The sequence below is a fragment of the Leptodactylus fuscus genome, chromosome 3 (genome assembly GCF_031893055.1).
Source record: "Leptodactylus fuscus isolate aLepFus1 chromosome 3, aLepFus1.hap2, whole genome shotgun sequence".
NCBI classification, from domain to species: Eukaryota; Metazoa; Chordata; class Amphibia; order Anura; family Leptodactylidae; genus Leptodactylus; species Leptodactylus fuscus.
Window position 1 is genome coordinate 185,553,752 of NC_134267.1, and position 25,626 is coordinate 185,579,377.

The 25,626-nt window shown below is 41.8% G+C and overlaps 1 protein-coding gene across 1 annotated transcript in view; it reads left to right on the forward strand.

Annotated features, from left to right (window-relative positions):
- The first annotated feature begins 5,077 nt into the window (after positions 1 to 5,077).
- LOC142198066 (putative serine protease K12H4.7) overlaps positions 5,078 to 25,626 on the forward strand; it is a 44,069-nt gene continuing 23,520 nt past the window's right edge. Inside the window, exons 1-5 of the mRNA XM_075268872.1 lie at positions 5,078 to 5,267; positions 10,849 to 11,030; positions 12,074 to 12,306; positions 18,325 to 18,460; positions 19,510 to 19,624. Of these exons, the coding sequence (XP_075124973.1) occupies positions 5,103 to 5,267; positions 10,849 to 11,030; positions 12,074 to 12,306; positions 18,325 to 18,460; positions 19,510 to 19,624 (831 nt within the window). The 5' untranslated portion in view covers positions 5,078 to 5,102. The remainder of the gene's footprint in view (positions 5,268 to 10,848; positions 11,031 to 12,073; positions 12,307 to 18,324; positions 18,461 to 19,509; positions 19,625 to 25,626) is intronic.

The following is a 25,626-nucleotide window of genomic DNA, read 5'->3' on the forward strand; positions in this document are numbered from 1 at the left end:
TCTGTGAATAATAGCTTAGGCAGAATAATACATACAAAAGGATAAGGGTCTCATCTACAGACAGCTGTTTCAAGGTTATTGCCACTCATCAGTACAGAGCAGGGTACTGGTTAGCTAACATTTGCCGCTAGTGAGAGAGCTGGACCACTGAAACAACTAAAACAGTTAAACACGGACACCAGAGGACTCCATTGGCAATAATGGAGTCTGTCAGGTGTCCCCTGTTTTAAAACTGAAAGCGGCGGAGAGAAAGGTCCTTTATGTAGGACTTTTAGCTCTGCTGATTTTCGGTGTTTTCTGCGATGGAGACTCTGGTGCAGATGTGAACATAGTCTTACATAACATAACATATTGTGCAGTGCTTTACAGTCATTCTTTTTCCAATATAAGTCTGAGTTCAGACAGAATTTTTGGTCCGGAATTTGAGGCGGAGGCCGACTCAGATTTCGTACCAAAAAAACGGTAGCTGCGACTGAATGCCAGTGCAGTCGCCGTATTCTGCTCCGGATTAAGCCCAAATGAATGGGACTAGTCTGGAGGGAGTGTCTTCAGGCGGACGTCCAAGGCTGAATCGGCCACGGCATCCGCCTGAAGATTGAGCATGTCGCTTCTTTTTTCCGGGAGCCGAAACAGACCACTCGCGGGAAAAAAAGAAATGACCGGCTCTCATTGATTTCAATGGGAGCTGTTTTAGTGGTCAGGATTTTGAGGCGGATTTCACCTCAAAATCTTGACCAAAATACTCTGTGTGAACTCAGCCTAAGGCTCACAATCTTATCCCAATCCCTAATTCTCCATCAGTGTGTTTTTAGAGTGTGGAAGGAAACCCATTCCTTGCAGATGTTGTCCTTGGTCAGTTTCATACAAAGGACTCTAACACTGCAAAACAACAGTGCTAACCACTGAGCCACCATGCTGCTCCCTGACCCAGATTTACTAACAATTGAACAGTGCACACTCCAAAAACTGTCTAGTTGAATTTTTAGTTTGCTTCCTTTGAACCAGAATTTTTTAACACTGATTTGGTGCATCGTGATGTATTTAAGCCATACCTTCTATTTCTGAGAATGCATACAACTATCGATCGAATATCAGGCCGTTCGAGGTATTCTATTATAATCGAATACCACGAGGCAAAAACACTAAAAATTTGATTCCCCTACCACCTTTCATGGCGCTTTTTTTGCACCAATAACTGTGCAGGGGTGTGGGACAGGAACTACGACAATGGAGGCATCGAAAAAAATGGAAAAAACCCATTGGCTGCCGAAATCAGGTGACCTCCAATTTATACGAATAGTGGATTTAATATCCGGGTCATATGAGACTGTGCACTATGTGATTGTGAGACAGGGATAGATGTACTGGCAGGGTTAGCTAGGGATTACCTTTATTTAGGTGGGAATGTTACTCAAACAGCTCTTTGGGGCTCTATCTGGTCGGGATCCTTGTCAGCTTGCGATATGCGGGAGCTGACTTTTTTCCCATAGGAATTCATTGACCAGCGTTAATTGGCCGAATGCCATACAGAGTACAGCATTCGGCCAATCAACGCTGGTTCTGCCAGAGGAGGCGGAGTCTAAGATTGGTGCACAGAAGTCTCCATTCTGGTCTGATCTCAGATATAGCAGTGTTGAGCGCACAGCTTTGCGCTGTAGCTTATCATATAGCCATGAAATTGTGTCAATACATAGAAAAAGGAAATAAACATACAGTGATAAGACACTAAACCCCACTGTGACTATCTTCCGCCTATTATATTATTTACAAATAAAAGATGGAAAGATTCCTGGGTCTGAATACAAAGAATACTAGTTTGGTTTTATAACTTCCGGAGGGGCAAGAACATATTGTATCTACAGAGTCTCTGTACGTTCTGTGACCCAGACAAGCTGTTTGCACCTGCTGGGGAGAATCTCTATGGGAGTCTTCAAAAGTTTTAAAGAATAAGAAACACCAAAAATTACTTAAAATGTTCTAAAGCTGAAGATGGTCTCATTTTCATGTTGAGGACTGCAGTAAATGGCAATTAAAACAGCACGGCGGAGAGAATGCTCAGTAGGAACAATCTGGATGTGACTTTCCATTGCTTATATAATCGGCTTCACGGAGTAAGAGCGTTCCTGAGGTTTATCTTATCTGTGTACATTTCTAAACCTTTTTGTGCCTGTAGAGTATAAAATTGTACAAAATGTTTTTTGTGACTTTCTTTTTGACACATGCAGTATAACACTTTACATTATCTCAGCAGCTTGACACTTAAAGCACCACAAACATCTACTACTAGCTCATATGCAAGAAATAGCGTCTTCTTTTCACATTGCTGAAAATTCTTGCAGCTTTCCTCACATGTCTATCTGGTTCTGGAAAAGTTTAGTGATAACCAACATAGTCTTAAGTACATTACCCATAGGGGCTGCAACCTAGCTGGCCCGGAATCCTAAGGATAAGTTCACACGGGGTTTTTTTTTAGATCGGAATCTGAAGTAGAGGCCACCTCAGGTTCTAATCCAAAAAACAGGTCGCCACGACTGAAAGCCGGTGCACTGCACCGGGATCCAGCCACGTACTCTGCTCCGGATTAGGCCCAATGATTGGGCCTAGTTCGGAGTAGGGAGTTTCTTCAGGCCAAATCACGAGGCAACTCGGCCTGAAGAATGAACATCTCGCTTCTTTTTTTCCGGGAGCCGGGAAAGCTCCTGAGCTTTCAATGGGAGCCATCTTTTTGGACAGGATTTTGAGGCGATTACGGGAAAAAAACAGCCCATTCATTTCTATGGGGAGCGCACATATCCCGGCTCCCATAGAATTCAATGGGATCTGTTTTAACACCGCTGATTCGGAACGTGTTATGTTCTGAATGCAGTTAGTGCACTGGGGACGGGCCTTCAGCTATAGGAGCACTGCTCTTGGCATTCAGAGGCTCCGTTCCCATGGAGTAACGCGCCACTCATTTAGACACGTAAACATGTGTCAGAGCGAGGCGCTTCAAAACAGATCCCATTGGCTTCAATGGGTGGCGGCTTACGCGCGCTAACCATTGAAATCAATGGGTTATAAAGCCTCCCATTGATTACGTGTCTAAATGAGCGGCGCGTTACTCTGTGGGAACGGAGCCAGACTTCTACCATATCCTGTCTGTGCCACCCCGTACAGTAAGAGTTGATCACCCATTATATTTGAGCAACAAGAGAAGTTCTCCAAGGGCTGAAGGCTAGATATGAGCGAACAGTAAAATGTTCGATATTCAATATTCGTTTCGAGTAGCCGCTCAATATTCGACTGTTCGATCGAATATCGAACCCCATTATAGTCTATGGGAGAAAATGCTTCGCTACAGGGGATCCCACCATTCGACTCAGGAGAGTCACCAAGTCCACTATGACACCCCAGGAAATGATGCCAACACTCTGGAATGCAACTGGGACAGCAGGGGAAGCATGTCTGGGGGCATCAAGTACCTTTACTCTGTATTACATTCGGCCAATCAACGCTGGTCAATGCATTCCTATAGCAGGGGTGAGCCTGCCCTTTTTGCCACCTGAGGCGGATGACAGAAAGCCGCCCCCCCAGGAGGGGGCGGAGCAGATTGGGCGTGGTGAAGCAAAAGGGGGCGGGGCGAAGCGAAGGGGGCGGGGCTTAGTGGCATTCACAGGCAGGGAGAGGACCTGCTCTCTGCCTGAGCGCAAGGGGAGGCCGCTGGAGCAGCGCTGCTCCAGCGGCCTCCCCAATCCACCACTCGGTACTGAGCCAGTCCAGGACAGCTTGTCCTGGACTGGCTTAGGTAAGCAAAAATGCCGCCCTCCCTGGGGTCCTGGCATAGCGCCACCTGAAGAGGTCGCTTCAAGTCGCCTCATAGGAGGAGCGGCGCTGTCCTATAGGAAAAAGTCAGCTTGCGCATATCGCAAGCTGACAGGGATCCCGACCAGATAGAGCCCCAAAGAGCTGTTTGAGTAACATTCCCACCAAAATAAAGGTAATTCCTAGCTAACCCTGCCAGTACATCTGTCCCCGTCTCACAGTCACATAGTTCACAGTCTCATATGAACCGGATATTAAATACATTGTTTGTATAAATTGGAGGTCACCTGAATTAGCCAGCCAATTACTTTTTCCGATTTTTTTCCGATGCCTATGTTGTCATAGTTGCTGTCCCACCTTCCCTGCGCAGTTATTGGTGTAAAAAAAGCGCCAGGGAAGGTGGGAGAGGAATCAAATTTTTAGTGAGTTTGCCACCTGGTGTTTGACTCGAATCGAACATCTCGAACATTGATCGAACATGTACTCGATCGAACGCTGTTCGCTCATCTCTAGTCTGTACACTATGCCAGGAGAAGGACTCCTACAATTATAGTTATCTATGATGCTAGAAGTCCCTGCTTCCCAGTGGCATGCTGTCCTCAGGGCCTCTTTAACCATCGGTGCAACAGTGCTGCCACACCTGGACCTATGGTTGCAGGAGGCCCTCTTAGCCACCCCAGATTGAGCTGGACTGTCCCACATTTTGAGTGCTGTCCAGGTGTTCCGGCGACGAGCCGTTATTTCAATACAATACAGTATACAATATAAATACAACAGTGAAGCACTATAATCGGTACGGTACAGTGTGTCACTGGGAGGCAGGGACTCCTGGCATCCTAGATAATATACTGCTAGGTGTGCGTCTCCCAACATGATGCAGTAATGTTTATGGTGACAGGAGCAGGAGAATATTCTTGGCAGAGGTGGTAGATTCCTTTTGAATCTCATCCACATTGTTTCTACTGTAGTTTGCAGCAGATTGACCACCAGTGAGTTTGCGCCATGTGGCCCTGGTTTTTCTTTCAGGATCCACTGCTGTATTTGGCTTGTCTAACTGTGTTGTGATATGCATGAGCAGTGAGTCAGGTTGGAGCCCTGATCATATATTTTTAACTCCTTCCTTTCCAGAATACACAGTTTAGCTGAAACACTGATGTATACTCTGATACAGAGGAGGCAGGCAGTGATCTCTATAACAGATGCAGATCCCCCCCCCCAGACATCATGTGTTTCTGAGAGAGGGGGGAAGTCAGCTGATATAAGGGGTCATGTGACAGACAGCAGGAGACAGAAGTGAAGACATGGCGTGCACACAGGTATTGCTCCTGATCTGTCTCTGGTTGTCAGTGAGCGATGCTTTCACATACTTGAGGGTTCACAACAAATCAGAAGTCACAGTGCAGGATCACTGGTTTACACAAAGGCTGGATCACTTCAATGGAGCCGACAACAGAGTTTGGGAGCAGGTAAGTTACAGAGACGCTCATGTATTAGTCAAGAGAAAGTTACATAGTATAAAACTTGCACCTAAACCGTTGTTTTTGTTGTGAGTTACTGCAAAAGTTACATTAGGTAACTGTGTAACAAACCGTTCACTAACACAATGTTATTTTTGGAGTTTGACCCTTACCCACTTGTGTGTGTGCTTGGGCAGTAGTTCAGATGTGCAGCACGGCTGGTAATGGCTTATATAGTCAGATTCAATTCTGTTTTGCGGGTGTGGACGTGCTAGTAATATACTGCAAAAGACGAGGTCTGAAATGAAATGTTTTCCTCCCTTCCTGACCGTTGTAGACAATATAACGTGCATTACTGATGATCCTGTGTTGAGGAAGTAACATGTCGTGTATGTGCTTATATGTAGTGCCACCACTGCTCTTATTTGCACTTCCTTTTATAACCTATTACTTAAAAGGGCCGTCACCTAGAACAACCTCCTTCCATAAAGTTCCTCTGACAACGTAAAGGCCACACATACCAAAAAATGCTGCAGAATGTCTACAGGAACATTTACCATCATTATCACAGCAAAATCACCATTGCGAAAACCTGCGCTATCGTGTGGCTTTTGCCTGTAGTTCACTTGCAGATTTGGGGCAAATTCACTATACACTCTATGCCAGAAAACTGCTCCCAACGTACATCTCAAGTGCAAATCTGACCTTCACCACATTGTGCAAATGTCAGTGGTGCAGGGATTAGGGTGGACTAAGTGGCCTGAACATCAGCCAAACTGATATTTATTATATCTCACAAGAGCTTTCTGGTATGTCTAGTGATAGAAGCACTGCAATATCTAAATAAGACCATCTATTGACCATCTAAGGGTCCACAGCCAGCTGGAGATAGCTGGGCCCCGTCCAACTATGACAGTGGTTGGGGAGCGCCTGATACCCCAACCTCTATACATACTAGTCCAGGAGAGGTGACTATATTTATGCTCCGCGTCCTCTCCAGCACTCTTCCGTCTTGTGACTGAGGCCTGTGATTAGGCGCCAGTGGTCCCATGGGACGCAGCAGCGAAATGACGTCAGTACGCTCCCAGGTGACCTCTGAGGACCAATCACAGGCCTCAGCAGGGATGCCGGAAAGATGCCCAAAGATGCTGAAGACAGCCGGAGCCAGGATGCCCAGGAAAGGTGAATATTAGTGTTTATTTTTATTCACCTTCCCTAGGCCTCCGATTATTATACTCTGGGGAGGAGGACACTGCTGGGCATGTAATACTGTATGTGGGGGAACACTGCTGGGCATGTTATATTTTGGCCACTGCCTGGTATATGATACTATGTGTGGGGGTGGGGTGATGACAATGGTGGGCATGTAATACTATGGGGGCCACTGGTGGGCATGTAAAACTGTCGGTGTGGGGGGCCACTGGTGGGTATATAATACTGTGGGGGGCCCCCACTGCTGGGCATATAATACTGTGTGGGCTACCGCTGGGGGGGAGGTGCCGGATGAAAGTTTGCAACCGGGCTCACAAGACACGCCACTGTATGTAACACTCTCCTTCTGTACAAATATTAACCTCTCTAGTATTGAGCTTTATACACCATGTGCTGCTGAATGTGTGCTGAACAGACAGTTGACTGCTGAGTAGCTAAAAACCAAATAACCACCTAGATTATCATGTGGTTCAGTTCCTCTTCGAAAAGAACATTTACATGATTAACTATTTCCTACCCATACAGGATCAGGTCAGTAAAATAAGACGCTCGGCTCACACTAGCATTTGGGTTTTCAATCCTTCGGATTCGCTTACGGACCCGAAAAACAGAAACCTTACCCACTTAAAAAGCCGTTAGTCACAGAAACCTGCAGTCTCTATAGACTAATGGGGTCTTCCAGGTTTCTGCCCAAAATCGATGGAGATAATAGTCCTTGCGTCTTAAACAGAATGGGGGACGGAGTCCGTGAATGCTAGTGTGAACTGTCCCTTATATTAAATAAAGGGTAACACACAGCATACTGTACATGGCAACCAAAGTGTGTCACAGCAAATATTTCTGGCTGACATAGTGCCCACCCATACAATATACAATAATATTTTCCCCCTGATGTTAGTCTCCTCAGCAAGTTACATGTGAGGGACCAAAGCGTGACTTCTCAAATTTTTTGGCAGCCATTTTTTTTTTTTCGTTCACAGAACTGTTTAAGCACTTACTTTTTGCAGGACAAACTGTACTTTGTAATGATACCATTTAATATTCTGTAAGATGTACTGGGAAGATGGGGAAAAAAAAATTCAGGATGAGGTGGAATTGGAGAAAAACTGTGTTCGCACAAATTTCTTTTGGGCATCGGTTTTATCACTTTCACTGAGCAGTTGATGTCACCTGTGTTCTATAAGTCAGTACGAGTTCAGGGATACAAAATATGTATTTTGTTTTGTTTTTTTTCCCTACATTTTAACGCCTTTAAAAAAAAAAATAAAGAATCCAACACTTGGAAAGCAAAGCCTTGAAGTAGCCATGCTGCGACAACTGTAACTTTTTTTTTTTTTTGAAGGGAGGTCCATAAGGAATCGTGTGTGTGTGTGTGTGTGTGTTTCCTTTTTTTTTTTTTTTTTTTTTTTTTTTTCGGGAGAATGAGTTTGACAATTATTACCATGGTGGTACATAAGGTGTTTTAAAGCAATATGTCAGGAAAAAATCAAAGTAAGGGCCTGTGCACACGATGTAACGCGGCATTGATTCTGACACGTAACTCATGTCAGAATCAGCCCTCCAAAACAGAATCTCATTGACTTCTTCAATGGGTTCCATTTAACGGGCATAGCACATTGAAATCAATGGGTTAAAAGGCCTCCCATTGATTTCAATGTGTAGCGCCCGTAAGACGGAACCCATAGAACTATGAGATTCTGTTTTGCAGCACTTGATTCTTCATGAGCTCCCATAGAATTAGTAATGCAAATATTGAGGGCAATAAATTGTGTTACATAAGAAGCTGAGATATGGGTATTTAGTACTATACCCTCACAGAAGAAAAAGAAATGCACCTCTACCTCTGAAGTAGAAATGTTGAGTTTTAAATTGGGATCTAACAACCTATTTTATCACAGCTTCTTTTGTGAGGGTATAGATTTTGCTGTGTTTTTTGAGCCAAAGGTAAGAGTGGCTAAGGCTGAGTCCTCACATTGAAGGAAACAAAGCTTTTTTTTGTTGTTGTTGCAGATTTTTTATTTTTTTTTTTAAATTTGAATTGTGGGCCCCATACAGGGATCACAATGTCGTTTTTTTTTTTTTTTTTGTTTTTTTTTTCTCCCCCTAATCAGTGTGTCTTTGTAGTATGGGAGGAAATCCATGCAAACACGGGGAGAACATACAAATTCCTTACAGATGTTGTTCCTGGTGGGATTCGAACCCAGGACTCCAGCGTTGCAAGGCTGCAGTACTAACCACTGAGCCACCGTGTTGCCCCGTTGTTGCAGATTTTGTGGCACTTTTTGAGTCAAAGCCAAGAATGGATTAAGCAGAAGTTAGAAGTATAAGGCCTGGTTCACATCTGCGTTCGGCATTCTGTTTGGAGCGTCCGCTTGGGGGAACGAATTGACAAGCGGTGAGCTTATGAAAGCACATGGACCGTATAGAGTCGTGACTATAATGGAGTCCGTGTGTTTTCTGCTTGCTGTCTGCACAAGTCATGAAGAGAAAAAATACTTCATGAACTACTTTCCTTTTCGTATGACTCGTATGGGCACCGCGTGGAAAACACACGGACCCCATTATAGTCTATAGGGTCCGTGTGCTTCCAGTGCTCACCGCTTGTCAATGTGTTTGGTATTCTGTTTGGGGGGGTCCCCCAGCAGAGTACCGTGCTGCAACCGGCTGGCCATAAATTAAAAGCACGGACAGTATGTGGGCAGTATTTCCGCGGCTCATTTCATTCGATGAACAGGAGCCACGGAAGCAAAGGCCGCAAAATAGGACTGGGACAGGACCTGTTCTATTTTCTGCATCCCAGACTGATGGCTCGCACATAGGACTGTGAAATTCACGTTCATGTGTACGAGCCCATAGAAAAGAATGAGTCAGTGTGCTATCTGTAAAATATACGGATAGTACACTGACCATGACCATGGTTGTCTGCAACCGGCCTAAGGTAAGGAAACTCATTTAGGGAGCCTGCACACGGAGTTATGTTCTGCTCATTTTGAACATAAAATTTGTTCAGAATGAGCGCGTAAAAACAGCTATCATTGATTTCTATGGGTGCCGGCATACGTGCGCTCCCCATTGAAATCAATGGGAGGCTTTTCTTCCATATTGCTTTCAATGTGATACACGCGTATGCCGGCACCCAAAGAAATCAATGGGAGCTGGTTTTTATGCGCTCATTCTGAACAAATTTTACGTTCAGAATGAGCGGAGCGTAACTCCGTGTGCAGGCTTCCTTAGATTTTATAGATGTGGATTTTGAAGCTAAAACCAGAAGTAGATTTAAAAAAGAGAAGTATCATGTGTTCTGAATTGTTGTCACTTTTTTTTTTTTTTTTTTTGTTTATTTTCATGTTCTCCAATGACGATGCACAGCCTCATTGTTTTCCATGGGTGGGTGCAGACATCCGTTTTTTTTTTTTGTTTGTTTGTTTTTTATCCACCGAGCTATGAAAACATGACCTACTATAGTCACTTTTTTGGACCAGACAGGTCTGTGAAAATCGTGAAATGCACACAGATACTACTGAAATTGAAAATATTGCAAAACAAAAAAACTGATGAACCATGGAAAAATCAAAACGCATACTAAATCTGGAGATTTGTGGACTTAAAACTCTGATGGCAATTGGTCAGTGTTTTTGTGTGAATTAGGTTTTAGGCAGTTTACAAACACACATTTTACATTTTATTATGTAATTCTAAATCTCCATATTATTCTGCTATGAATACAGCAGACATTTAAAAAAAAAAAGAAAAAAAAAAGTAAGATGTGATTATTTTAAATGTGGAACATGCAAAGTCTGCTTGCTTCTTTATATGACCACTAGGGGTCATGCTAAACCTGATGTACACTAGCAATAGTTTTAGCAGTCTTACTTTGTAGGCAGGGAAGGGCGCTGAGACTGACGGGGTCATATACTTCAGTATACTCTGTAATGAAGATATTAGTTTGTCTATCGCCTTTTCCAGTTCTGTACAAACTAGATTGTATGACAACTTTTCATTGAAGAGTATTGCCTGTAACATAGGTTTCCGGTAGGTTCACGCTACCATTGCCTTCCATTGTTCTGGTCCATTGGAGAACCAGAACAATGGACAGATAGACCGCTAGAACAGTGGTCATATATGTAGGCCAGCAGACCTCATTGACTAAAATGGGGCTCGCTACGTGCCTATTGTTTTAAATCTGAACTTTATTGACGAAAAAAACTTTTTCGCCTGCCGATTTTAGGTGGACATTGCAACGGAGTCTCCAACTTCAGCGCAAATATCAATGTAGCCTTACCTGCAGAGGAAATACAGAAAATACCACTCCTACTTGTTTATCTTGCTTTAGGATGGTTTATACTAATGTGCTGTTTGCATTGATTTGCTTTTCCAGAGATATTTCATGAATGACTCCTTTGCCCAAAGTGATGGTCCCGTGTTTCTGATGATTGGAGGAGAAGGCGCCGCTAACCCAGGATGGATGACGCAGGGCACTTGGATCACATATGCTGAGAAGATGGGAGCCCTATGTCTGCTATTGGAACACCGATTCTATGGCAAGAGTCACCCAACTAAGTATGATTAATGATGATGATGGGGGGGGGGGGTGATCCAAATCAAAGATGTACTACATTGTGTATCATTAAAGTTATTACAATAAAGTGCATAACACTGGTTAACCCTTGTAAACCCATAAAGGCTGCAAAAATAGTCATGTAGGGAATTCCGTCAACTTATCAGGACTGTGGAGCTGATGGGCCAAACCACCAAAGCCTCACTTTCTAACCTCTTCAAAATGGCTGACTGTCAAGGTCAAACAGAAATAGTAAAATCCTCTAATTCACAAAAATCTATTGAGTGACTTTCTATGAAAGAAAATGCAACAGACCATACATCAAATTTAATATATTCTTCATACAAGATCAGTAATTCTGTAATGTATAAAATCATTTTATTGACGTTGGAAAAAAGTTACCAAATCCAATTCCAACTCTTACTCCACCCAAAAGTAGCCACAATTCTAATTCCAAATCCACAGCTCAGTTTCCAATAATCAATGAAAATGACATTGGTGCCAAACACCATATTTCTGTAGCCATTGTGACGCTTATTTTGACGCAATGGAATGGACTGAGGACTGCAGGGTGGTGATGGCTCTGTATGTTTAGGGGAAGACTGACCCCCACTCGTGTGATGCCAACATTGATAAATCTCCCCTATTTTAATTATTATCCGCATAGAATATCAAAATCAGCATTTGCTATATATTAGGGATATTTTCCATAATTTTCTAATCCACATCAAATTTATTTTGTAAATCGTCAAATGGTAGGCTGTAAAAACAACTACAGGGCCCCACTACAGAAACAAAAATGGTCAGGAGATGAAAACCCATCACATCTAAGCTGACCTGGCTCCTGCTGGTTGTTGGGCCCAATAGTAGCTGCTATTCTTGTGGTCCTGGTAGTTATATCTATGTTGCCTGGATTATTGCTTTATGTTCTCCAGTTATTTGTCCATGATACAATGAGATGTTATCGCCAATAACCAACATGTCTATGATGTGTGATGTATATTCTAAATGCCTTACAATAGCCATGCTCTGCTTCTTTCTATAGGGATATGTGTGTGGCGAATTTACGGTATCTGAGTAGTCAGCAAGCCTTGGCAGATCTTGCCCATTTCCAGACAGTGATGACTGAGAAACTGGGATTGGGTAACAGGAAGTGGGTTGTATTTGGCGGTTCCTACCCTGGGTGCCTTGCAGCATGGTATCGCATAAAGTACCCTCACTTGGCCCATGCAGCTGTTGCCAGTAGTGCACCAGTTAAAGCTGTTCTGAATTTTTCAGGTAAGTGTGAATGAATGTGTGACTTGTATCTGTAGGGCTATGTAGGAAACCGTGCAGGATCACATTACTCACAGTGCTGTTATGGAGTGTTATATGCTTGTATTTTTGCCTGCATTATTTATACATTCACCGAGCTGTATGAGGGCTTATGTGCAGGACAAATTGTACTTCGAAATGGTACCTTAGAATATTATGTACAATGTAAAGGGAAGCTGGAAAAAACTTCAGAAAGGAGGAAATGTGATGAGAAACTGCTTTTGTTCTTATGGTGTTTACTATTAGAGATGAGCGAGTAGTATTCGATCGAGTAGGTATTCGATAGAATACTACGGTATTCGAAATACTCGTACTCGTTCGAATACTACTCCTATTCGCAGTAAAGATTCGATTCAGAACCAGCATTGATTGGCCGAATGCTATACAGTGTATAGCAATCGGCAAATCAACGCTGGTTCTGTCGGAGGCTCATCTGTGACGAGGCGGAGTCTAAGATTGGACCACAATGGAGACTGCTGTGGTCTGATCTTAGACTCCACCTCATCACAGATGAGCCTCCAGCACAACCAGTGTTGATTGGCCGAATGCTGTACACTGTATAGCATTCAGCCAATAAAAGCTGGTCAATGCATTCCTATGAGAAAAAGTCAGCTCCTGCATAACCGAAAGCTGCCAGCTCTCCCGACTAGCAAAGAAGAGCCTGCTGCAGAACCAGCGTTGATTGGCCGAATGCTATACAGTGTATAGCATTCGGCCAATCAATGCTGGTTCTATAGGACGAGTAAGTTCACATTAGCGCTTGGAGAAGCGCAGGAGGATTCCCCCCCCCCGAACGGAATATCAGTGCAACTGCAAGTGCTGTGCAGTTAAAGCGCATGGACCCGTTATAGTCTATGGGGTCCTTGCACTTTAACTGCACAGCGCTCCTCCTAAACATTCTCCTCCTGTTACTCGTGGACTTGGTGACTCTCCTTTAGTCGAATAGTGGTTTCACCTGAAACGAGCATTTTTTTCCCCCCATAGAGTGTAATGGAATTCGATATTCGATCGAGTAGTCGAATATTGAGGCTCTACTCGAAACGAATATCAAATCTCAAATATTTCACTACTCGCTCATTCCTATTCACTATGTATCCAAAATGACACTAATATATATATATATATATATATATATATATATATATATATATATATATATATATATATATCTCACACACACACACACACACACACACACACACACTGGCCATAATATAACCTCAGGTGTTTGGAGTCGTGTGCAGGCTGACCCAATGGACGGAATTGCCTGAAAATTTGTATGTGTGCTAATCAAGGCATGGGGAAACGGATGGCATGAAAAGAAAAATAAATAAATAAATTTAATACAAAAAACCCGTCTGACGATACTTGGGGATGTCCCATTTGGACCATCGACTAGCATGACTGTTCAATGTGGCCGCCATCATGCATGGTGAGCATGGTCATCCTATGCAGAACGTGCTCGATGCTTGGGTGTAACGTCTCTGGTGAGATGCTGCGCACTTCCAACGTGATGCGGTCTTTGAGGTCAGGCAGGGTTTCGACATTCCCCCGTTAAACACGCTTCTTCAAGTGTCCCCACAACCAGAAATCACAAGGAGTGAGATCCGGAGAGCGCGGTGGCCACGCTGTAGGGAATGAGCGGCTCAAAATCCTGTCATCGGGAAAATGTGCATGAAGAGTGTTCTTCACAGGATTTGCGATGTGAGGAGGGGCTCCATCCTGTATGAAGGTGATCGTCTGCAGACACTGCCGCTGTTGGAGTTGGGGAACGACCACTGTATCCAGCATTGTCCAATACCTCGCTGCTGTGACGGAACAGGTGGCAACCCCAGTTGGGCCCAAATGTTCGAAAAAGAACAGTTCAATCATGAACGATGAGGTGAACCCACACCAAACGGTCACCTTGGGCGAATACAGCGGAACCCCCTCAAGCGCACACGGGTTTTCGGTGGCCCATATGCAACAGTTCTGTGTGTTGACCATTCCATTCAGGTAAAAATGCGCTTTGTCGCTCCACAGGATATTCCATGGCCGATTGGCATCCACTTCTACTATGGCCAGAAACATTAATGCAAATGTCATGCGGGTGTCATTGTCCCGAGGAAGCAGTTGGTGGTGATTTTTAGTGTGTTTTTGTTTTTTTTTTGTTTTTTTTTTATGCCGTCAGTTTCCCCATGCCTTGATTAGCACACATACAAATTTTCAGGCAATTCTGTCCATTGGGTCAGCCTGCACATGACTCCTAACACCTGAGGTTATATTATGGCCACCCTGTGTGTGTGTGTGTGTGTGTGTGTGTGTATATATATATATGTGTAGATAGATAGATAGATAGGCACGATCAGTGATACTAAATTTAGATCCTTTTGTCATGTTTCAATACCTTTACATAAATCCAAAACTTTGGAAAATTACAAAAATCTATTTTAGTCTCTAGATTCTGTAACTCATAACTTTTTAGGTTTCTGTGTGTGGAGGTGTTGTAAGAGGTTTTTTTTCGCAGCACAAAACGTAGGATTTATTTAATTTATTTGTTAATTTTTTTTATTTATTTTTTTTAAAGAGAGGCGAAATGGCACAAAAAAAAAAATCTGCATTTGCATGTTTTACTTTCTTTTTACCAGTATGGTGTTCACAATATTAGCAAAATATTCGTATATATGTTTTAGTCCTTTTTTTGGAAATGGGGATGTCTAATTTATTTCATTTTTTTTTTTTAATTTTATTTGGGTCCTAGGAAAAGGGGTGGATTTTTTTTTTTTTTTTTTTTTTTTTTTTATATGTTTGTGTTCAAACAAAAATGTTTCCATCTTTAAAGATTAGTTATTTACAAGTTACGAAACCTTCCTAGTGAATGTATACACTGGCTTCACTAATACTAATATAGTTGGTCTTCCTCTGTGTTATAATTTGGGATTTTGCTGCATAAAACTTGGTTGTTAATTAAAATCCTGCAGTGTAGTATATGGTTAAACAGACACTGCTGGCAACTAGTTAAAGGATTTTTTGTCTTTATTATGTGTGGTAGAGTCTTCAGCTATACAGCAGTGTCAGAAGACCGCGCTCACTCAGTTCAGCAGTTTCAGTTACTTGTGTCTTTTCCAGCAGCCTTTCCTTCCTTCTCCACAGACTTCTTTGTAAAATAGTAACTCTGCCTGAAAAGTGGAGAAGGAAACATATTTCTCAAATAAGATATAGTACAAAGTTTCTCATATTCACCACCAGTACTATTCATATACGAAACATTGTTTTATAATTGGAGCTATGCTTTTATGGAATTTGAAATTGCATCTCTGTATAAATCAGAGGTTCATGGCTGTACCCATTTTCTAAGGCACTGTAAGTATCGACATACCTTGCCTGTCTGTATAATTGTATGTACAAATTTCTGTAAAATGCACACTATAGTTTTCATTGCATTTGTGATGATATGAGTAGACTAGGACTGTGCTGTAGCCCCTGTTCCCATCCTCTCCATTCTGATATCAGACAGGTCTGTATGTTTAAATCCAGGAGCGGTATATATAGTTTTTTATTAGCATTTTTTACTTTCTGATTCTTGTGAAAGTAGTATAAGATAAGTACAAAGTTCTGTCTTTCTGCAAACCAATTCTATCCACGTGCCAAATGTGAGGCGGGCAACATTTCCTGTGCAGCTGAGACATTCAATGGTGCATCTCTGGTAGCGGAGCCCATGTCGCAGCTGAGCTCTTGTTAATAATTGCTAGTTGTATAGATGGCTTTGTCCTGCCCAGAATTTTAATTGCTGGTGGCTGACATGGTAGATGTTGGTATGGTAGTATGTATGTTGGCAGTCACATCAAGAATGTATGCTGAGGATAATCCAGGCAGTCATTCAAGTCTCACATATGTCCATACACTTGTATACAATAATGTGTGGAATTGGGCGTCTTGGACAGAATGCTTTGCATTTGCATAACATATGAGGAAGTAAATACATATGTCATTTATATATTGACCATATAAAGTAGAGCAATTACCCAAAGAAACCAATCCGCATCCACATTTAGTCTTGGCTGATTTCATTTTTGGAAGGAACATGGGTTCTAATGGTAATGAATCAGGAATGTCGCACATCACTGATGTAAGTGATTTCATAGAAGGATAGAAAATAAACAAGCAAGTAAAAGACAATTAACAAGACTACAACTGTGGGGTACACCCAATGTCATCTAGCTGATAGCCAAGGGTATACAGGCAAATTACAGATGATGGGAACCAAGCAGATGTCTGGAATGAATGGTTGACTGTCATAGCATAACCCAATGTATAGTTGTATAGTTGTTCACCCAGCCCCTATTCTTAATGTATAGAATTTTCCAGAAGCCACATGTATGCCTGTTGGTCACTGGTTTGGGATTTGACCTTACACCTTCTGTATCAGACAATCTCAAGATGCTCTAGAAAGCTTAAACAACTGACAGAGACCACTAACATCAGAACTAGATTGAAGGAGAGAATCATCAAGAGGTAGTTTTAACCCTTTACAATACAGATGTCATGGGAAACTAATTCCCTTCTTTTTTTGCGCCTCTATGTGCTATCAACCAAAAGAGACAGCCATTATGATTCTCAAAAGAGCTAACACCTGCCTTTCCACTGGTCTTGAATCAAATGAGCCATTCTGGGGATCTGCTTGTGTCAAGTCAAAATATTATGGGCTGCAAACTTCTATGGGGGAGGGGGGGTGTATTTGGCCAGGCGTACAGTACAACGGTCCTGATAAACCGGGCCCCAACAGAGGAAGCACATGATTATTTAGTGTATTTTTATAGCGCAGTTATTGACAGGGCTCCACCAAGCAGGGCTCACACTCTAAATTCAGTATGTTCGTGAAGTGTGTGAGGAAACTGGACTACCTGGAGGAAACCTATGCAACGGTGGACAGAATACACAAACTCCTTGCAGATGTCATCCTTGGCTAGATTTGCGCTAACCACTGAGCCATGGCAAGAGGCCATAAATAAGGCCCATCCTCCAGCGGGGCCATGTGTAATCTATGCCAGCTCATAGCGAATGTAGCTTTCAGGCATCACTTACACCAGTAAACTGGCATAAATTATTATAAATCAGACATAATATATTTCACCATTGTACCTTTGTCTTTCTATCATGGGGATTTTATTTTCTAAAAAAAAAAAAAAAAAACAACTTTGGGGGTGTGGGCATTTTGGTCTACTCCAATACAAGCTATTATGTCAGAAGTAACCATAGGGTAGCACACAGTGTTCCTATTGCTCTGTATATGAGATTCGTATACTGGACAAAATACCAGATCTCTAGTAATACTCATTACAAAATAGGTAATGGCATTTTTTTTTTTTTTTTTGTATGAACATTTATTTGCTGCCGTAAGTCACTAGAAATGAAATCCATTATCTATAGCTTTACTCTTTAATTGCCTTAAATTATTGTCAATAATAATATGTTATGCTTTTATTCCCCTGCAGTCAACAATACAGCAACTACAAAGCTGCCAGTGTGTAACTAGGATACTGCTTTTAAAGTGGTACTCCATTTGTGAACATTCACTTTGAGCTTGGACACTTAAATGTGTTAGTGTGGAGGAGGGTCTAGTCTTCTCCATCCATATTATTTGCATATATTACACTATTTTACACTACTAAGATCTATGAGAATGTTGCTATGTAGTAGCTTCACTTGTCGCTTTAATTGCTATTTCTCTAAGGCCGGCTTCATCTCTGTGTTGGAGACTCCAATGCAATGTATGTTGGATATTGCTGGAAGAAAAGGTCCTGCAAGTCTGAGACTTACAATTCATAGAGTTGGGTTTCTTGTACCAAATCCCAAGTAACCACAATTCAATTTTATTTTATAAGCCAAGCTAGAAGAATAAAAAAGTGCATCTGATTGGTCAACAAGGCCCTCTTTTATGTGAGAACTTTTGTACATGTATGTTGTCAATTTTCACAAGGGGTTTCAACTTTTGCTTTGTAGAATATATGGATGTTGTGCAGGCTTCTCTATCAAGAAATCACTCCGATTGCCCGAGGATGGTCAAGCTGGCCTCAGACACATTAATAGAACTCTTGGATTACAAGGAGAACTATATAAAAATAACCAAAGACTTATAGTAAGTTGCTTAGGTATCGGCCTATTCTAAAATACTGTGCACTCTGTATAATCTTTATGCTATTGGCTACTTGTTAAAATGATTTACCCCGAAAATACAAAAGTCTTTCTAAAAGCCTGGTGACGATATGACCTTAGTTACTGCTTCCATTAAGGCTTGGCTAGTCTACTTTGTTATCCACTCTTGTATTACTACATAGCTGGGAGTGTCAGTAATGTAATCTTAATAGGGAGAAGGGAGTATGCTGCTTCCAGACACCACTGGCGGCGACTTACCTCCCCTGAGAACAAAAAGATTGGGCGTTGAAATTGAATATGATAAAGCATTCTTTCTCCTGACTTCATCTGTCGGGAAGAGTCCAAAGACCCCCCAATTTCACTTGGGACAGTTGGTCCCACCAAAACAGTTTTCCCCCACAAGACTGATGAATTTCTGAATTACTCAGTTATGAATGACAACAAACACAATGTAACACCCGTACAATTTTATTATTTTTTTTTTCTCTAATCTTGTGGTCCGGAGCCAAGGTTTAATTTGGATGTATTCCTTTTTATAGCAACTAATGAGCCAACATATAATATTTGGTGTTTTATGGTCTTGTATCGAAGCCAGTGTAAACATTACTGCTACGTTTCTCCAAAGGCTGCAGCTACTCCTGAAGCGTCATAACAGATCGAGTTCAGGGATCTAATTTCTGGAAATGACTTTAGCTAGACTGCATTGACAGGAAATGAATTGATGTCATTAATCGGGTCCATTAATATAGGGATAAAGCTTTAGACTTTGTTATAGTTGTGTCTACAAATTTGTGCTGCCTAAGCTCTGTCTACACTTGTATCGTTGCTGCCGTCTACATCTACGTCATACAATGGAACCCACACTGCAGACGCCTACGTCTGATATACCGGACTTATAAATTCTACTGTATATAAGAAAAAGCCTCAAAGTTTTCAAAAATTCACCCTAATGTGTAAACTTATTGCCATATAAAGCTCAATGTCGTGAGGTGTCTCAAGTATTTCTAATTTCGTTGTTCTTATTTTTTTAAGTCTCTGTGAATTTCTGGTTATACGCTCAGAAATGGACATCTCCTTCCTCCTAGACACAATTGCTGAGTACATAGCAGATGTCGTTCAATATAATAATGACAACCGAGAGTTTGAGGTCAGTCTATTTCCAGTGGCTGCTCTGTTCACTGAATCATACGTCTTCAATGATGGTGTTATTGTAATATGTATATACTGTAATACTATGGAGTTACAGATTGAGTCATGTGATTGAACATTAGGGCAAAATGAGTTGTATTCCAACAAAGTTGGAGTTATTTTCTAATAACCATGGTAAGTCCATAGGATATGCCATTGATGTCTGATAATTGAAAGTTCAAAAGGTGGCACCTGCACCTATTAGAATTGGTGACCCCAGTTTGCTGATTCCTGAACTGCATATATAGCTCACAAGTGATGACCTTACTTTTGCATGACCTTCTCCATTGACATCAATGGGACTTAACAAAAGAGGCAAGTAAAATGTACATGAATACCTCCACTAAACAGCAACAATAGTAACATAGTTAATAAGGTTGGAAAAGATAAAAGTCCATTATGTTCAACCTACAATCTTACCAAGTGGAGCCAGAGTAAGGAAAAAAAAAAAAAATGAGACAAACGCCAATTGGCCCATAACATGAAAAAATTCATGACCAACTCCAAATCCTAGTTTATATAAACTGTGATATATTTACTCTCAAAAAAGTAACCAGGCCCTTCTTAAACTTGTAAGAGCCATCTGTATGGAGAGTGTAGTCGTCATTATTCAGCTAGGTGAAGCTTCCAAAGGGGGAATATTATCAATCTTTTTAAGATCTGTATACTCTTTAAATTTCAATGGACAGAAACGGATCAGTATTGTGTGCATAAAGTAGATAGGGGTGAGCAGGACATTATGTCAGTGCTGTGAAGTTCCAGCCAGATGGGGGATACTGTTGCCTATTGTATGCTAGCATACTGTAGGTTGATGCATTGGCAGCAGTGCTTATAGATGTTGCCTGTGAAACTATGAATATATAATGTACAGGGCACCTTGGAAACTTACATTTTAGGATTGGAGAATAGAAGTAACAATGTGTGTTATGAGTTGTGCTCCTACCACCTTCTAGATATTTATTGATTGGGGTTTGCCACTATGCTACTGCCATGTTTCTCTGAAAATAAGTCGGGGTCTTCTAATATTTTTTGCTCTGAAAAAAGGGCTAGGGCTTACTTTCGGGTTAGGTCTTATTTTTCAAACGCCAGATAGATTCAGAAACTTTTCTGATTTTTCTCTGGACAAATGTTGTAAAATGGTTAGGGTTGGTAACCATAATGCTAACTTGCATTCACAATGGATGATGCAGCGTCAGTGGATCTTAAACATACTGGCACTCTCTCTTTCTAAAACTTTGTATGGCAGTGGAGCTGTGTCCTCTCTGTAAGGGGCGTTCACACTACCGTCGGTGTTTGACAGCTAGTGTCCGCTGCTAATGTCCATGCAAAATCTTGTGCGGACATTAGCATTGGACACTAGCTGTGTCCGTGACATTTTGCATTGATTTAAATGGACATCGGGTGCGTTCTTTTACTGTCCGAGGGTGTCCTTAACTGTCCGTTCCCAAAGATGTCCGACTTTTCAAGCAGACCGCAAAACCAGACATGTAGGTTTTTTCTGTTCGCTTGAAAAGTAGCAGGACACTTATCCAGGACAGTTCGGAGCTATGGTATACCTATTCTCCGAATTAGTGATGTCATGTGGCATAACCTATTGCTGGAAGTGCTGACTGTAACTAGGGCTTATTTTTGAAGTAGGGCTTATATTTCATGCCTACCCCAAAAATCTTGCAAAATCAAGCTAGGACTTATTTTTGGAGAAACAGGGCATCATTACTATTCCAGACCTTGTACAGTTAGTTTATCACCCTTCACTTGTATAGCATTCTTGTTCTGTCTGCACCCCTGCTTTCACTCTCCCTTAGAACATTTGCTAAAATGTGTTTATATTGTGGATGATCTTTCAGGGCGTAGTACCACAAAGAAGGCCAGGAAATAATTGTAACCAGTTTCATTATATTAATTTAATCCTTCAGACGGCTTAGACTAGGATTTATTCTGTTTAGGAAGTCTAATTACAATTTCAGTTTTTGGAAGGCCTCTGAATGGAGAAGTGTATGCCAAAACTGTGTTTTCTTTACTTAGTCCTTTGTTCCTTACAAGAACACGTAAGCCGAACAAAATAAAAAAAAAAAAGTCTTGAGTCTATACTGACCTTTTAAGTAAGGCGGGTAGCCAAGTAAACCCGAACATGCTAATATCTGGTCAATGACCAAGCAGAATTTCTCTATAATGGTGCAACTAATCTTAAAACATGACTTTTGGATGTATGGGCACAAGAGACAGAATCATCCCTCTATTGAGAAAAAAATAAAAAAGAAATTGAGTCTCAAGGAATGGGGTGTGGGTGACTCAAAGTTGTTAAAAAAAGGAAAAAAATATTTTCCACTATAGCAAAACATTATATATATAATCTTATTGCAGCAATCTTACTTGTGCACAGAGAATGGAATAATGATCTTTATTCTTTTTGGAAAATTTTAGCCTCCTAGATTTTTCAACAGGAAAAAGGCAAAGCTTGGATTATGGATATTAAAATTAAGATGCAAAAAATGTTTTGTGCTATATGCTTTTGTTTCAAGTTTGTTATACTGAAGAAAATAAATGTCTATACTGTACATACTCCTAAATGAGAGAGATAAGGCGAGTGTTAGGATTGGATTTTGCAGGTTTCCTTCCCGGCGCACAGCGCCACCTGCAGGTCAATCCGACCCTCGGCCTCATGCAGTGAGGCGACTGGAATCTAAATCCAGTTTTTCCCCTACTGAGCGTGCTCGGACCTTTTGGAGCCGCTCAGAGGCTAAGTCCTGTTTTGGCCATACTGATCATGACCGGTGAGGTCATGGCCACTGCCCCTGTTGGGCGGGGACTTGCCTTTATATGGTGTGAGCCGACGCCTGCCGGGTGCTCACATTTTGACAGGAAATTGGTTAATGACAGTAGTTCATGGCTGGGTTTCAGTATACAGGCAGGTTTCCAGACTAGGCCTCTTTGTGGGGATATCTCTGTCTATCTGGGCACTGTTAGTAAGGACCAGTAATTCCTGAACTGTCGGCTCTACACTAGGGCTTGGAGCAGTGGTCTCTGTTCCAGCCTGTGGCGCTGCCAGCAGGTTTGGTCTCTGAGTTAGCCTATTTAAACTATTTCCTTTCCTGGTTGTTTAAGGAGTCTTTTTGTGTTGCTGACCAAAGGTGACATTTAACCCTTGGCAGCTTGAACCGCACTAACGACTCTGCCAGTGAAGTTAACTGGTAGTCTGCATCCAGATATACAGCCGCCCACCTGGGCCTGTGGACCTCGCTGCAGTGTCTTGCAATCTAGCGGTTTTGTAATTAAAAAAAAAAAAAAAAAAAATATATATATATATATATATAATATATAAATAAAATCATACATACAGAACCGTAACAGCGGGATCCCAACTAAATTTGTGAGTCTATGATTTTGTCTTCTGTTTCAATGGGAAAAATCTGCATTCTATTCAAATCTACAATTTTACATTCTCAGGCCACCTACATAAAGTATCCCATGTCACTCAAGGTCACTTTTTCCTCTGTCCTTTTTATGGGAATCATTCCTTTTATACATATGTTTGTTTTCTTGAGAAAACTTTGAAAATTTAACTGTGGCCTCCCACATTTTCTCTAGGGCACTATCACCATCCTCTGGGTAATAAATGTCAGATTTTATCAGCCTTGTAATAAGCAATAAAAAGAGACTGTGCTCAGAAAATAGTCTATTTCACTGATATTGATTGCATGATAAAAAGTTAGTCAATTTTCCAATGTACTCTGTGTCAATATCCCACTGCTTTCTCGATCTCTGCTTGCGGTCATTCGTTGTTACTCCTAGTGTATAAAAATCAGTCCATGGTCATGTGACGGACACACAGGTGCACAGCTCGTTACCAGGCAGATGTCTGATTACTGTGCTTTGACTATAACGAGCTATGCGTGTTCATCACATGACATATGACATATGACATGTGTGCTCATCACATGACCATGGACTGATTGTTTTTATCCACAAAGAGTAAGCAGACTGAGTGACAGCAAGCAGAGATCTAGAAAATTACGAGGAATTCATACAGAAAGTGTATTGGAAACCTGTATAACTTTTCATTGTACAAACTATAACATTCACCTCTCAGTATTTGTCTGAAGGATCTCAAGAATCCTATCTATACTGGCAGCTTATGTAAATTGAAGACTTTTCCTAAATATATTACTTTAGAAATGATGCTTTGTCTGCTATGTGTACTTATTCCTCCCATTGTTTACACAGCTTTACCATAACCACTGACCTATGTGATAGGACAAGTGACATCACTCACTCACTGGCAGCAGAACAATCAGTTCAGCTAATTGCAGTTTGCTGATAAAACAGAGTCTGTTATCTATGTGTTTACATGGAGAGATAACACTGAGACCATTCTATACAAGCATGAGCATATTCTCTAATCTGCAGAAGTAGTGCGATATTTCAGTGTCCCATTCAGCAAGGCAGGGGTGGGGTGAGCAGGAGAAATACAGGAAGTGCGAAGAAGTGACAACAGGCAAACTGCTGAAACGGTGAGATGGGAAAACTCCTTTAACATAATGCATAAACATTTTACATTGTGTACCAAATTCTACCCATTTACTTATAAAGATGTGAAGGATTAGTGACCTATGCTCTAGAACAGTATTTCATGGAACCCAGTTGCCAGGAGATGGCAACAAAAAAACCTGTAACAGTCACAGTAGACACTGGATATGATTTTTCCCAGAAATTGAGTCGTCCCCCCCCCCCCCCCCTTAATACAGATGTTGGGAATTGCTGCTCTAGAGATTCATGGAACAATATTTTTGAGGGATAAACATTAGAGATGAGCGAATAGTATTCGATCGAATACTACTATTCGATTGAATACTCGTATCAGTCTACTACCACACAGGAAAATTCCATTGAATTCAATTCAAAAACCTCCTCGTCCTGCTACTTCCTGAACTTGGAGGATCCAATGTGTCGAACTCTTGGTTTCCATGGAAACTGGAACAACATTCCCGTTTTTTCTCATAGACTATAATAGTATTCAATATTCAATCGAATACTACTCGCTCATCTCTAATAAATATGTCTTACCCTGTTCGTATGTCCTGCTGCATATTATCGACAGCATAGATGAAGGTCCCCTTGGGACCCCTGTGGAATAAATATATGGCCAGTCAGTTCTTCTCTCCGTTATAATATAATATATAATATTACTACATCTATTAAAATTGCCCAGTTTGTCTCCTTGCTCTTCTATATTCAACAAGCCGCTTCTATTTATTTAGATATAAAGTAAGGGTAGTGAACTGAACCTCTGCAGTTCTAGAATCGAGCTCTGTGTTTCTCATGACCATAGTTTGTGTGGTGTAGTCATGTTTTCCCACTATTCCATAAGATTCCAAGAGCTAAAAAAAAATTGCTGTGGTGACCGTCCTTAGGACCCCCATACACACAGTAGAAAAATCTCACATCCACTGATTTTTGTAGAGAGCGTCCGACTGTCTTAGAGAGGACCTTTCACCATATCTGGGCACAGGCAGTGTTATATACTGCTGGAAAGCTGACAGTGCGCTGAGTTCAGCGCACTATCGGCTTTCCCGATCTGTGCCCGGTGTAAAGCGCTATCGGTCCCAGTACCGTAGCGCTTTACAGTCAGAAGGGCGTTTCTGACACTTAGCCAGGGACGCCGTTCTTCCCAGCAGCGCCTATCACGCTGTACAGTGTGAGCGGGGAGGAACGCCCCCTCCCTCTGCTCACACAGCTCGTCCATAGATGAGTGTTATCAGGAGGGGAGGGGGCGTTCCTCCCCGCTCCACAGTACAGCGCGATAGGCGCTGCGGGGCAGAAGGGCGTCCCTGGCTAACTGTCAAACTCCCTTCTGACTGTAAAGCGCTACGGTACTGGGACTGATAGCGCTTTACACCGGGCACAGATCGGGAAAGCCGATAGTGCGCTGAATTCAGCGCACTGTCAGCTTTCCAGCAGTAT